The sequence below is a fragment of the Sturnus vulgaris genome, chromosome 12, assembly GCF_052056855.1.
Source record: "Sturnus vulgaris isolate bStuVul1 chromosome 12, bStuVul1.hap1, whole genome shotgun sequence".
Taxonomy (NCBI): domain Eukaryota; kingdom Metazoa; phylum Chordata; class Aves; order Passeriformes; family Sturnidae; genus Sturnus; species Sturnus vulgaris.
Window position 1 is genome coordinate 10965375 of NC_142254.1, and position 14219 is coordinate 10979593.

At 36.5% G+C, this 14219-nt stretch overlaps 1 protein-coding gene across 2 annotated transcripts in view; it reads left to right on the top strand.

The window, feature by feature from the left end:
- The window catches only part of FTO (FTO alpha-ketoglutarate dependent dioxygenase), a 217607-nt gene that overhangs the window by 29330 nt on the left and 174058 nt on the right, over positions 1-14219 (top strand). For both annotated transcript variants that reach the window (XM_014883048.2, XM_088171893.1), the window contains exons 2-3: positions 8341-8418; positions 13239-13896. In XM_014883048.2, the coding sequence (XP_014738534.2) occupies positions 8341-8418; positions 13239-13896 (736 nt within the window). The remainder of the gene's footprint in view (positions 1-8340; positions 8419-13238; positions 13897-14219) is intronic.

Below are 14219 nucleotides of genomic sequence, written 5' to 3' on the forward strand. Positions count from 1 at the left end.
TTTAGCTGTTGTTCTTTAACCTTATGATAGTACTGTAAATGTTCTCAGTACTCTGAAATGCAGATCCCGTCTAACTCCTGGTTTTTTGGATTGTGAAGCAGAAGAGAATTTCTAACACCAAGGTCTCCTGGTTCACTCACCACTGGTGACTGGCAAAGTGATTAATCAAAACCAAACTGAGGAACAAGATGCATCATCTTTCAGTCAGTGTGGCTCTGCTGCCTCCAGTTTATTTGGTTAGGCTGTATGTGCAGAACTTCTTAAAGAAATAGGAATGATTCTTTGAAGTCTGATGCTCTAAATAGTTTGGGAACCACTCATTTAGAAAAACTGCCAAACTTGATATAAGAAAAAAATTCCCACGAGGGAGAATGCAGGTTTCACAGAGGTGTCTCTTCCAATGCCTAATTATCCTTTCTTTTCAATTGTGCTCCCTGTTGCTGGTCTGAACTTGTCCAGCATTTCAGACCCTGAATTTTGCTAATTGTTGCCTGCCAACTTAACATGTAGATGTTAGCTTTCTGTTCCCCATGTGGCTTATTTCGGAGATTGTGAACAAAACAAAGCCTTCAAGCTTCAAAATTAACCACTCCTAAACTGTTCACTATGAGGTGTTTCTTTAAATGACTTTTGTTGAAAAAAAATCTCCCCTTTTTTCAGCAAACCATATAGCAATATCTTTCTTTAATTTATATGCCAAAATTCAATCCAACAGTATTTCATTAATAGCTGTCTTACTATAAAGTTGACTCAACAACTGTAGTATTTAAATTTCTAAGTGAGTGTTGCCATCGTTTGACTGATGGTGTAGTGCATGCAAAGTTAGGAAATTAGCATGTAATAAATACAAACCAGTGTCTGTGTATTTATTACACAGGTCACTCTTATAAATCACAGAATCATAAAATACTAGGTTGTAATCCTCAAGGATTCTCTGGTCAAGTTGTGTAAAATATTACAAATTGCACCTCATCTCACCAAATACACTCATACAAATTTTGTTATGTTGAATTTATGTGCATAATGTGATCTCTAATTTTTATGTCCCTTAAAATACATTACTAAGTGATGCAACTGTATTAACACTGTTCTCCTGTGTGTCTTCAAAAATCTCAGTTGTGCTATTTTGGAAAGATGTTGAGAGTGAATGCATTGTAACCATGATTACACATCAGTGATGGTTACCTTTAAATTGTTTTGGAGAGAGGAGGGAGAATTCCACAAAGCTTCTGCTCAAGGCCTCCTCTAGCAAGAAATGTTGGAAGGAAAATTTGAGTTTATAATGTCCTTGAAAAGGGCAAAGCACAAAGATGGAAGAGCAGAGGCAAGAAGCAGGAGGCAAGAAATCTGGTGCTGCTTCTGCAGCCAAAGTGCAGGGAACTGGCATAGCCCTTCCTTTGGTGCATTCTTTTGGCAGTGATTTTGTTAATTGTGGCACATACTCTCAAGAATTATATGACTCCTTTAAAATACATCAGCTGTGTGCCTGGTGCAATGTGACTAACAGAAAAGTGTTCCTGGAATACATTTCCTTTTATCTGCAAGGCTTTAAACCATCTTCCTGTCCTTTCATTCTCCAGTGAAGAATACCATTATGCATTCTGCAGATATGTGCATATGATGTCTTGGAAGGCTGTGAAGGTCTTCAGATTTCAGATTTCAGATTTACAAAGTTTGTAAGTGCCTTTAGAGTTTCATAGTGCTTATTGTGCTACTAAAATCTCTGGAAAATAATTTGCTTCTGTAAAAAATATCAAGAATCAACAATTTTGTAACAGCCTGCAAAGATGTTCAAATACTGTGTAATGGCCATGACAGTTACAGTGTGTGAAATTTAATGCTCTAGCTCCTTATTGATCTTCCTTGTAGCCGATTGCATGGCACATGCATTTGCACTTAACACCTGCTCTTTCTACATTAACACTATCTTCTGCAGTGTCACCAAGGGCAGATTAGAAGCTGCATTTGATGCAAAACTGAAGTATTTAAGGAAATATCTATATTTTTTTCATATACTTTTAACTTCACTTTTGACTGCTTTATCTTCTGGGTGATATTTTACCATTTGGAGTTTTTTCCCCCTTTTTAAAGTGTTCTTGTTAGACATTGGTTGCTTCTACCATTACTTATCAATATATATAGAGATCAGCAATCTTCCCAGGCTTGTTATTTTCTGGAAATGATAAAAAGCTGCAAGAAAATTTATTTTATATTTGATTTTTCTGGTAGTTCTGGAAAACTGTATTAGTGTGACCTGTCAGTGTTTGTGTTGGAAAGTTCTTTCTCTGTATCTACAGAAGTTATGAGCCTGTTGCAAAGGCTCTGAATCTGCATTTCAAGCTGTCAGCCCTTGGGTTTCCAGTCTGGGGGTCCTTGGTCTGTTCCGTGGTTGTTGGTCATTGTGTTTGGTTTTACTTTGCTGAATTCATTAGATATTGAATCCCAGTGAAGCTTGTGCAATTCCACATTGCAGATATGCAGTATTTCCCAAAATAATGTGGAGATTCTTAATGTTTCTTTCTGTTTCCTTGAGGCCTTCAGGAAAAAATAGCACCATGTCAGCATTATTTTCCATTCTTGAGCATAATATGCAGCTCCTAAGGCTACAGAGATCTAGTGCCATGTGTCCTGGTAATAGATTTCCATGGAAGTCAGGAACCATCAATATCTTCATGTCATTAGAACATGAGATGAACAGCAACACCAAATGTATCGTTGTTTCAACATTAACCCTTGTTATAGTTTTCATTTTACTGGTCTTTAATCTTTATTGGCTCTTTTGTCTGTCAAATACTGTTTCTGAGTATTTCACAACTGGTTAAACCCCCTTGGTTTCTTGGGACTGGGTGTATAGGGGTGTTTTTGCTAAGTCATGCAGAATTAGTTATTGGTAACAGTCCCTAAGGTTTCTCTCTGCTGATGGTTTGGAGGTGAGCTGGTTAGGAGTTGTTAGATTAAGAAATCTGGTCTCAGAATCTATTGACTAGCTTTTTTAGAAACTGTGCAAAGAATGACATGCAGACACGCCTCAGTGTCCTTATGTATTAATAAGGAATCACAGCCGTGTTGACCTAAACACTGTCTGTAGTGTTTTCTTAAGGATATGTGTCATCTTGTGTCCATATGCATAAGAAGAATCTGGAGATCTGATTAAAATTTGATAATTTCAAAGTTTGAATGTTCTTACTTCTCACCTAATACATCGAGCTGACCCATTTATTAACTGGTGCCTGCTGCAAGAGGATGCACAAATGCTAGGAGGGAGCAAGACATGGATGATGCTATCAAGTGCTTGCAGTGATGGTAGAAGAAGTAGAAGTTTATTCAGAATTATACAGAGAGGCCTTAGGGACATTTTGTCAGCCCAGTGTCTGTGTTGGAACTATTTATTACTTCATATTTTTATTATGATTCCTTACAGTGCTAATCCACGTGTGACAAATCTACACTCAGCTAGGTAAGGAAATTGCCAGTTCTGTTCCATTAAAAGCCCCTGGCCAAAGGAACAATGTTCCTGTAGGTTAAAATAACAATTAAGGGGCCCTTAACACTTCAGGGTGGAGAAAGAGGGGATACTGGCAGCAGACATTTTTCACACATTGCTAAGCTGCTTCAATGCATAAATTAACTCTTAGTTCAGTTACATCCATTGAGTGTGTTGTGCATATGCATGACTGGTCTGTGTGTGTGAACCAAAACCTGGGCTTGTTGATTTATGAGAAAGGGTAAGAGAGGTTGAAATTAGTAAGCAAAGCCAAACAGTACCTTTGTGGCAGAAAATATCAGTCTTTGAGACAGCTACTCACAGATGCTGATGTAAGACCTGAGGTCTTTGCATGGCAGTGGATTGTTCATTATGTAATTTTTCTCATGCCCAGGTCACTTGAACTGCATTTTGTTACTTCTGTAGCTGGACCCGTTTGTTCAGTGGAAGAACAGGATTCACTGTGTGTTATTTATATTAAATAACAAGTATAATTTATTATAGTATGATTAGCAAGTGGATATCTGGGGTGTGAAATACTGCTACACCATCATAGATATTTCGAATATCGAGTTTATGTAGAATAATAATGCATATTTTTGCCCTTAATATAAAAATATTTTTTACTTCTATTAGGGGGCAAGGAAGGCAACCTGTAGTATGCTAAATGTGGTACACTATGGTCATATGTCTGCCAGTATTTTTGGGAGGTTGTATTGCAGAATGTGGCACAGACAAGGTTTTTTGGTAAGTCATGACTGTAATGAAAAGTAGACTGGCAATATAACATTTTCATGTCAGTAAATGGTGCTGTAAAAATGGCCAGTCCCTTAAGATCTTTTGATGTAGAGTTTACAGAAATAATTTGAAGAAAAAAAATTCTGAAATCCAATATATGTGATAATGGAGAAATAAAAGCTGTAATGGTACATTTAGGATGTATTTTTTATTACTCTAGGTTCATTTCTGACATAACTTGTTTTAGTGAACCACTTGAATGATCTTGGTAGCTATGAAGTTTTAATAGCTAAGACTTGGAAAGCCTTGTAGTTTAAACAAATGTCAACTTCAAAATCACATTCCTTTCTTAAGAAACTATCCCAGTTTTATTTTTTATAAAACACCCTAACATGTGAAAGGCTGTTAGGAGGTAATGTTTTGGAAGTTCCTGTAAAATGGTGGCTTTTTTCTTGATGGGGTCTCTAGTATTGTGTCACAAAATTTTTGCTATATGTTTAATCTTCCTCCTTTATAAAATTGTTTATTAAGCATTTCAGAGCACTGGCCTTTTGCTTCATGAAGGGTTTAAAAGAAATCCATGTTTTATAAGAGTTGATTTAAAATAAGAGTGAAAGGGAAACACAGGACCTAACATGCATTCTTAAGTGGGTAAAAAGGGTAATAGGAAGGAGAGATTTTTGAGAAACCAAACATTTGCATCTGAACTGTGATTCAGATCTTTCTTTCATGACAATAGGCATTCTCAGGTATTCTAAACCTGGTAACCTTTTAGAAAACAAAAGACTGTTGGGACAAACTTGGAAAAGGACATGATACTTTCTTATGCTTTGAATAGTAGCTCTTTTAAAAAGATCTATCTCTGAAATTTCTGCAAAAACATTGGATTGCATTAAAAACAAAAAAATTCAAGTGTTTTACTAATTCTGGTCCCAAGTAGTCTCAGAAGTATAAAAACTTCAGCAGGCAGTCAGCAAACTTTTTAAGATTAAAAAAATGGGCGATGTTTGAAGAACTGCTGATGAAAGGAGTTGAGGCAGAGGGGCTGCTGCAGGCTGGGAGTGGAGTTGATGTTCCAAAGCTGCTACACCATCCTCTCTGCACCCTCTCCTTTAGCTGTGTTCATATGACTTCTCCTGCTCTGTGACATACAAGGCACCACTTCTCTTGCCAGGAAAAATAAATAATTACATGTATAGTGATCAAGAGATTCAAATTATTAATATTCCACTTGCTGAATTTTACAATCATCTTATTAATAATCCTGTTTATTATTAATAAATGAGCAGAGATTAATGTCTGCAGAGTGTTCATTGCACACTCTAAAACTGGGTATTTGTGTTTCTCATCTTTGTTGCAGAGTCACTTAAAATAGCTCCAGTAACACTCACAGCAGCCCACAAAATAACTATTTGTAGAGGTTTTTGCCTTTCTGAAGGCCCAAGATGAACACTTAACTAAGTTTCTAAAGCAGTGCAGTGCATGGTGACAGGGATGGTGCACATTAGATTCCCTTTCATGTATTGGCATCACTAATGTCTGTGTAAAAATCACGTTGTTTTTTAAAACATAAGAAACATAATCTTGATATCTGAATCAACTGTTACACTGTTGATAATTTTTAAAATTTAAAAATCAAATTTAGAAAAATGATACGTTCAAGTAGAGGCATTTCTTTAGATTTTATTTAGGGGGTTGTGTGTTTGAAGAGCCAATAAACAATGCTTATGTAACACTGCTTAGACTTTCACATCAGCCAGCTGGTATAGCCAGATACTGTTTTTCTTTTTTTTCTTTTCTTTTCTTTTTTTTTTTTTTTTTTTTTTTACTTTTTGGAGGTATTTGTGAGTAGCTTGATGTTTTTGACATCTGTGTGACAGCTTCTTGCATAAGAGATGAGCAGCATGTTCTACCACCCAGCTGTGTGTATTAGTCTGCACATCAAGCTGCAGAGCGGCACTTAGCCAGATCTGACAATCAAATGTGAACTACTACTACCTATACACGAGAGTGCATTTTAATGTTGTGTGCTTTTTGCCAAGAGCCTGATACTTGACAAAGAAATTGTCAGAATCTCTCTTCTTCCCACTTTTTTTTTTTCTTCCCACAGATCTGAGTCCGTATTAAAATGTCTTATTTTTTTACTGGCAGTTTAATATGGTTTATCTTACAGATAGAAATTTTTTTCAGATAGATAATTTTTTCAGTAAATTTATGTAATAAATTTTTGGCATGCTTTTGGTAATAGAGTGTAATTGTTTTAGAAAATGCAGGAAATCAGTGTGTCATTTTCTGCCAACTTAATCTGAAGTTACAATCTGTTGGGTTTCACCAATGACTTCATGTCAACATACCAACAACCTGTCCCCAAAGAAAGCTGAGGACAAAAAAAAAAAATTACAGCGCTAGTTCAGAAATGTCAGTGCTGCTCTTCTCAGGCTCGTTTAGAGTTGGTGCTCAGCCCATTGTGAGTGTAGAGATGAGTGAGAGCCACCTGCTCTTACTGGAGTTTGACTGATCTATGAACCTTAAAATCCTCTACACTTCCACCTGATTTTAAGCCTCTGTCACCCTTCTCGATGCTTAAATTTGAATAAATGGAATTCATTGTCACAGAATGCACAGTTATACTCCATAGTTCAGCTTTCCTTGTTCATGTGTTTGCTATAAGCCAGGGGTTAGTTAACACATGGGATGTTTTCTCTTTCTTTTTAAATAGTAGTGCCAGAATAGCGAAGATCTGTTTTGACCTTGTTTTGAACTTGGTTTTATGAGTGTTAGTCATACCTTATTTTTTTTACTTACTATTTCCCTTTGTATTATACCCTTAATATTCTTTTAAAAACAGTGTTCCATTTCCATCTGGTCTTTCTTTTACAACATAAAAATATTGAGTTGTTTCTTATGCTAGTGTTTATGTAATTGAAAATATTGCAATAAAAATAAGAATTTGAATCCTGTTATATATTTAAGAATTATGGCAGATACTGTTTTATGATCTTAGAGTTGCAAGTAAGTTGAAATTTGTTAATAATCAAAGTTTGTAAAAAACAATCCTTGCAAACTAAAAGAAAGAAGTAGTAGAGGAAGGAATTTATTAATTTCCTAGGCCAGAATTTCCACTGTAATAATTTTTACACTGTGGTTAATCTGTACTTATACTGAGCTAGTGTTGAGTTAGTCTGTGAGTAGATGAGTGTGAATGGACCTGCCATGGATCAGGATTGTTTGATTCCAAAAATTCTGATGTCATGTTTCAGACATCTCTTGCACGTGGCAAATCATTAACACAATTAATTGTATGGTGCCACAAAAAATCTATTTTGATTAATAAAAACATGAAAAATACAGTTTGGAGAGATATCAGGCTTTTATCTTAGCAATTTATTAGTGATCACATGGACTAAATATTGGTGGAGATACTCTCAGTCTAAACCAGAAGTAAAAATGGAATTAAGAGAACAAGAGGACAGAGCAAATCTGTTTTTACAGGCAGCTGGTTCTTTGTGCACTCCCAACACCCAACTGGATTTATGGCTGCCTCTGGGATGGCAGGTCTTGAGGATGGCATTTTAAATATTGTCAGGCTGTGGGGCTGTAGGTACAGTAGACTGTGCTTTCCTTTTCTTTTGTAAACTATTTCAGGAAATATTTTAGAGTACCCCCAACACTGGGGCTTGTTGTTTTAATGAAGTGAGTTATTGAGCCATATTTGATGAAATATGAGCTTTATACCCATTAGCTGCACAAATTGAAGTAAAAAAGAAAAGGAAACAAGAATTTAATGTGTAGTTATAAAGTAGGCATAGGTCTGAAGAAAATAAGGCTGAGATGAATTTTGATCAGTGAAACAAGGACTGATTATCTAAAAAGACCTTGGGAGTAGAAGTACTCCTGATCTCTAAAACTACCTAAACTGAATTACTGCTTTGTAACCAGAGAAATTCCCTGGTTATTTTTTAATTTGTTTTTCCTTATTTAATTTTCCAGTATTGAAGATAGTAAGATAAGTAATTGCACCTGGTTTTGCCATTTAACTACAACTGCTTTTATACTTCTCTGTTTATATCTTGGTTTTTAGTCTAATTTTATGTTTCAATTTTACCCCTCCAAAACAGAAGAAAAAGCTTCTTGAAGAACTTGGGGAGAATAAACTTCCATATCTGACACCATCCGACGCCGATTTCCACCGGCTGGTAATGTATTTCTTTTAAATCATTTTAAACTAAAATGGCTGTTTGCACTGGACAACAAATAAATCTTCCTACAAAGAGACACTCTGAAATCTGATATCAGGAAAGGTATCCTGATGGCTGATAATGCACTTCCAGGTGGTGTGAAATAAGATCTCTAGAACTGGAATATTCACAAATGAGAACTTGGTGATCTTTCTTTATTTTTATGTGTGTTCCCTCACTACAGGTAATGTATAACAGTTAATCACAGTTTTTCATGCTTTGTTAAAGCAAAATACATGTCACCATTCTTTAAATTTATTTTTTCTGAGTGGTGAAGAGACCTTTATAGCTCACATTTGGCAAAATAGGGGGAATATTAACATAGAAATTTAAAGTTTGGGGGGCTTAATTCTACTTTTCAACAAGAAGTATTGTTAATAGCTTGCTTAGAAAACAAACTGTGGAAACTGGAATGCCTCATGAAACCCAGCAGAAGTAAAATCAGTAATGAGTAGTAAATCGAGAGAGTATATGCAAGAATATAATGAATAAATAGAATTATCTGCATCTATCTTGGATCTTTCTAGATCAGATACAAAACTCAGGGCAGGTTCAATGAGATCAAACTGGATCATGGTAAGAGAAAAAGCATGAGGAATGACCTGGTTGTTTGAACAGATCCAGTGACCATGGTCACATTTCATGACACAGGAGTGGTGCCTGCCTTGTGTTGATAGATGGCTCAAAGATGTGCACACGTAGAAGAGCTGGGAGAATTTGTAAGAGCAATACAGATGGATTTTATTATTTCTTTTTTCTTTGCACAAAAACCCAAACACTTTCTTTTCAGTCTTAATATTCGTGAAGAAACTTTTCCCCCTTTCAGGCGTTGGGCAGCTGACTTTTCTCCTTCCTAGTCCTGTTACATCCCCTCCTGTTTGTTCTCTTCTACCTCTGATGCTGCCAGGAGCTGCTGTGCCCAGAATATTTTTTCTTTTTCACATCTTTGTAGATTCAGCTTCTCATGGAGCTGATGTGAAGAGAAGGTGGAGCCAGGGTTGCCAGAGTGGGATCTCACTTGCTCAGGGTCAGTAACCCATAAATATAGAAGACAATGGGAACAAGATGAGCAATAAAATCGCACCTGTTCAATCCTTAGTAAAGTCTCTATACATTGTTTTTGCAAATATAGAATTATACTTTTTATGTTATGTATGTGTGCATGCTAGATATTTTTAAGTATATATGCTAATCATAAGCATCACAAACACCTTTTGAAGTCTGTGGTGGTTATGAAATGTTACTGGAATCACAGCTGTAGAAATTCCAAATTCCATGATGCTTAAATGCACTACAGCTGGAGAGGAAAAGAAGGGTGAGAGCTTGAAGACAACAAATCAGCAAAGTAAAATATCACACACAGTTTAGTTTTATAGTCTGTCCTTTCCTGGACAGACCTGCCCTACTCCTTCAAGGATCTACCTCTTATAAAACACTATTCTTTGAACATGTTGAAAAAGTTAGGTAGGATGCAACTAAAAAAACTGTCTTACCCTGTTGGGTATGAAAATGTACAGCCTGAACGGAAGTAAGAAATTCCATCACAAGCAAAACTTCCACTGACATCCTCTTTCAATGTGTTTTTTCTGATAAAGGATTTTGGAAATGGGCCCCGAGCCATAACCTGAAACAATGTAATGTTTAAAGCCACTACAGAACAAGAAAGGGGCTGTAACAAGGTAGTTCACAAATATATGAAGTACAGACTATCCTTCCATGAGGCACATGGCACTTTGCTTGTCAAGGGTCCTTATTGCTGATTCCAACTTTATTCTGTCACTCAAGTCCATAGGGTAATTCTCTGTTGAGTATCACCATCAGAAATGAAAGCATATTTAAAATCCTGTGTGTAACATTCACAAGAAGAACTGAGCATCAAATGTGCTTTTTTTTTTCAGTGCTGTAGTTGCCTGTAATGCTGCCACTTCTTTCAGAGTGAACAGTGAGTTGACCTTTAATACTGGCTGTCAGAGTTACAACACAGAGTACATGATTACTGCCCTTCACCATCCCCCCAAAACAACAAGGTGTCCAGTGTGAACCCAGCAGTCACCCCATGTTCTGATCCTGTAATTCTTTCCTGATGGAGGGCACAGCACAGGCACTGGTTGGGGATTTAAAGAAGACCAGGCTGTTTTCATGTGATGTGTCAGAAATGTGTTTCCACTTCCTGACTTATTTTGAGATACCTTAATGATAAAATAGTTCTTAAGCATGTGATCTTAAAGCACAACCCAAAGGTAACAGGCCTCTGACTTGGCTGGCAGCAAAATGTGCAAGGCATTACCTCTGCAGTTCAGGAGGGGAATACAATGTTGTTTGCTTTGTAAAATCTCTGTTCCTCCTTTCTAGTGCATGTTTTCAGGGATTTAATTGCTTTACGTCATAGTGTTATTTCCCTCCTTCTGTTTCTAATAATTGTTTGGAATTTTGTGGGTGTGATTAATGACAGAAATTCAGTTCATTTATATTTTCATACAAATTATTTAAAATATATAGTATTTGTGACTCTTTAAATATACTGTAATAGCATATTTAATGTGTTATGAGTATGTCCAGTATACAGAATTATTTAAAGAAATACTGGGGTACTGGTGTAGAATTGTCAGAGCTCTTTCTTTCATAAAATCATTACATGTCACAACATATCCTGCCATTCTTAAGTAAGTTTATGAAAGAATATTTATGATTCCCATCAGCCTGTACCTTCACATCTGACTGCAGCCTATAGCTCCAAGTCTTAAATTTACAATTACTGATTTCATTAGCTGTTGTTTTTAAGGATTTTTTTCACTGTACTGTTCAAAGGCTGGAGATACACAGCACTGATAGAAACGAAACGGGCAGTTCAGGACCTCTAAAGGAATAATTTCAGGTTTTTTGCAAACTCAGGTGAATTTAGTTTATCAAGTTTGGATTCACTTTTTTATTGAAAGCTGTGATCCTGTGTTCTGGGGTTGTAGAGGGACCTTCACACAGATCTGGAACTGTTTTCAAGCTTTTTGGTGTTTGAAGCTAAGCATGTAAATGCAATTGTCAGAAATTATTATCTGTAGATACTGTTACAGGGCTGGTTTTTTTTCCCTCTCTCTAGGAAGCTAGTTTTTGGAACCATAAGAATGTATAAAGAAAAGGAATTAGCTTCACTGTAAAATTTCACAAGGAATGGTGGTGAAGTTTATAGATAAACCAAGATTTATTATATGTAATAATTATTTTTAAAATAGGCTTCCTTTTATGTTCTCCTTTTTAGTAGAAACAAATGATCCTATAAAGCCAGCTCTTCAGTGTTGTGGGATAACAGTGCATTATGATGCAAGTCTGTTTTCATGCAGTGGAAAATGTGCATACTTACTGCCTGGTTTGTGTTTTTTAAGGGCACGTTCTTTGGATTTTAAAATTAATTTCCTGAAAGGCAGGTTCAAATGAGACTTGGAAGAAGATAGTACTAGTAAAGTGGGTTTGAGTTGTACCAGAAGGAGCTCACAGATGGATTGGAGGTCAATGTGGTGTTTTGTGCCGGTGACTTTTATTTGTCTTTTTAAAAGAACTTTGAACATAAGCTATTAGACTAATAAAAGTTTTGGCAGATCAGTTTTGTGCATCCATGTGCTCTTTCCCCATTGCCCAATGCCTTCAGATTTCAGTCTACCTTAATATGTGTCCCACACCACCATCAGTACCTACCTTTTCTCCAAACTGCCGACTAATTTCTGGACAAAAGGAAATATGTGTGCTGAGTCTTTTGGAGCTTCGCAAGTGCTAGCTGATGCTTGATACCCTCACATTACAGCCCTTCCCTTAGGGAGAGCACTTGTGTGCATCTGTTTCTTCTATTTATCTGTTAATTTTTATGTAATACTTAAGAACTCACTCTTTTAAAGAACTTATTCTCTAGCCTTTGTCTAGTTTGCCAAACAGTCTCAGCAGTAGTTAAAGCAGATTTACAGGCAACCAATAAAAGGTGTGATTATGTGATACTCACTTCCTTAGAAAACCAGATTAACAAAATAAAATTATCCAAGCCTTCCTGGAGCGGGAAGCAGTATTGTGCATACAAAGCAAGAAGCTGCTGATTAGCAGTGTTATACCTTGCTGGGAGTTGCTGCCTCCACACACTGCTGGATTCTGAACTCCAGCTGATACCAGAGCTGGTGTGGTCACAAGAGGATATGAGGAAAAAGGACACTACAGGTAGGGAGCTGGGGAGGAAAATAAGTTTGGACATTTTCTGTTACCAGAAGAGAGCTTTTACATAAAATGAGAGATAATTGGCAGCACTAAGGAATATAAAAATAGAAAGCACTAGAATGTTAGCGCTGCATTTTTTTAGAATGTATGTTTTGATTTTGTTATTTTTTCCCTGAAAAGTATTGTTATATAAAACTGTTGGAGTTTATCATGTAGCCCTCTAGATTTCTGTACAGAAAGAATTTGCAAAAAGAGGAATCACTTTCTTACTTGATATTCTGTTGTTTGTATACTTAAAGGTGGCGTTATCTGCAGATTCATCAGATAAGCTATATGTTCTACTGAATTGTTCTAGAGTCTTCTTATTTCTTTATTTGAAGATTTGCCCTGGTTGAAGCCACTGGTGCATATCTACAGTTTGTGCAATATACTGAAATATGAAAATAAAGTAACAAGTGGCATCTGTATCTTCACCACATAGACTCATTCTTGTTAACTTGACAGCTTTGCCTTGTCTTGAAATATCTTGACTCCTGTAAAAAGAATAATTATTTTCCTCTTTTTGTCTTTGGGTCTTTCTCCTTTAGTGGAAGACCAAGTATTCCAAGCTGAGTTTCAGGAAATCTGATACAGTACCTGAAGAGCTCCATCAGATGGTACAAGAAAGCTTTCTGACCTTGCGGGATCACAACTGTTTCTTTCAAGATCTTGTAAGGATCAAAGGAAAAGACTTTCTTACTCCAGTGTCTCGTATATTAATTGGAGACCCAGGATGCACTTACAAGTACTTGAACACAAGATTATTTACAGTTCCTTGGCCTACAGAAGGTTATGATATAAAATATTGCAGTCCTCAAATACATGATGCTTGTAAAGCATTAATGAGACTTAATGACTACTTGCATATTGAAGCAGTCAAGGCATTGCAAAGACAAAGTTTGTTTGAGACCAAAGAAATTAAAGATACTACTGTAATAGATAGGGAGCAAAGTTTTGCTGCTTCTCATACAGAGCAAGGGTCTGTTTCAAAAGATCAAAGCAGTGTTTGTGTAGCAGAGGATGACAGAAGTCTAAAGAACAGAACATCTTATAATTTGACTTTATTGAATTATATGGATCCGCTGCAAATGCTGTACTTGAAACAAGAACCTTATTTTGGAATGGGGAGCATGGCAGTGAGCTGGCACCATGATGAGAATCTGGTGGAAAGGTCAACGGTGGCTGTGTACAGTTACAGCTGTGAAGGTGAGTGATGGCACTTGACCAGTCACAAAAATATCTGAAATCCTTGAGCTGTCCTGTGTTCCCCTGTGTGTGTGTGTGTGTACATCAGCACACCTCTGCACGCTGGTCTGGACTTGTCACGTGCTTCTGAATGAATTGTGGTACCTTTTGTATTTAAGCCTTATCTTTATTTCCACTAAAACCTGTACAAAATACCTGTGTTTACTGCAGCTGGCTTAGCAATTGTTCTCTAACTAGATTTAAAAATTGGTGTAATTAACTCCCTGACTAAGAGCCAGGAAATCAAAATCTGTCAAATACCTGTCTTAGGTTAATGCATGTGC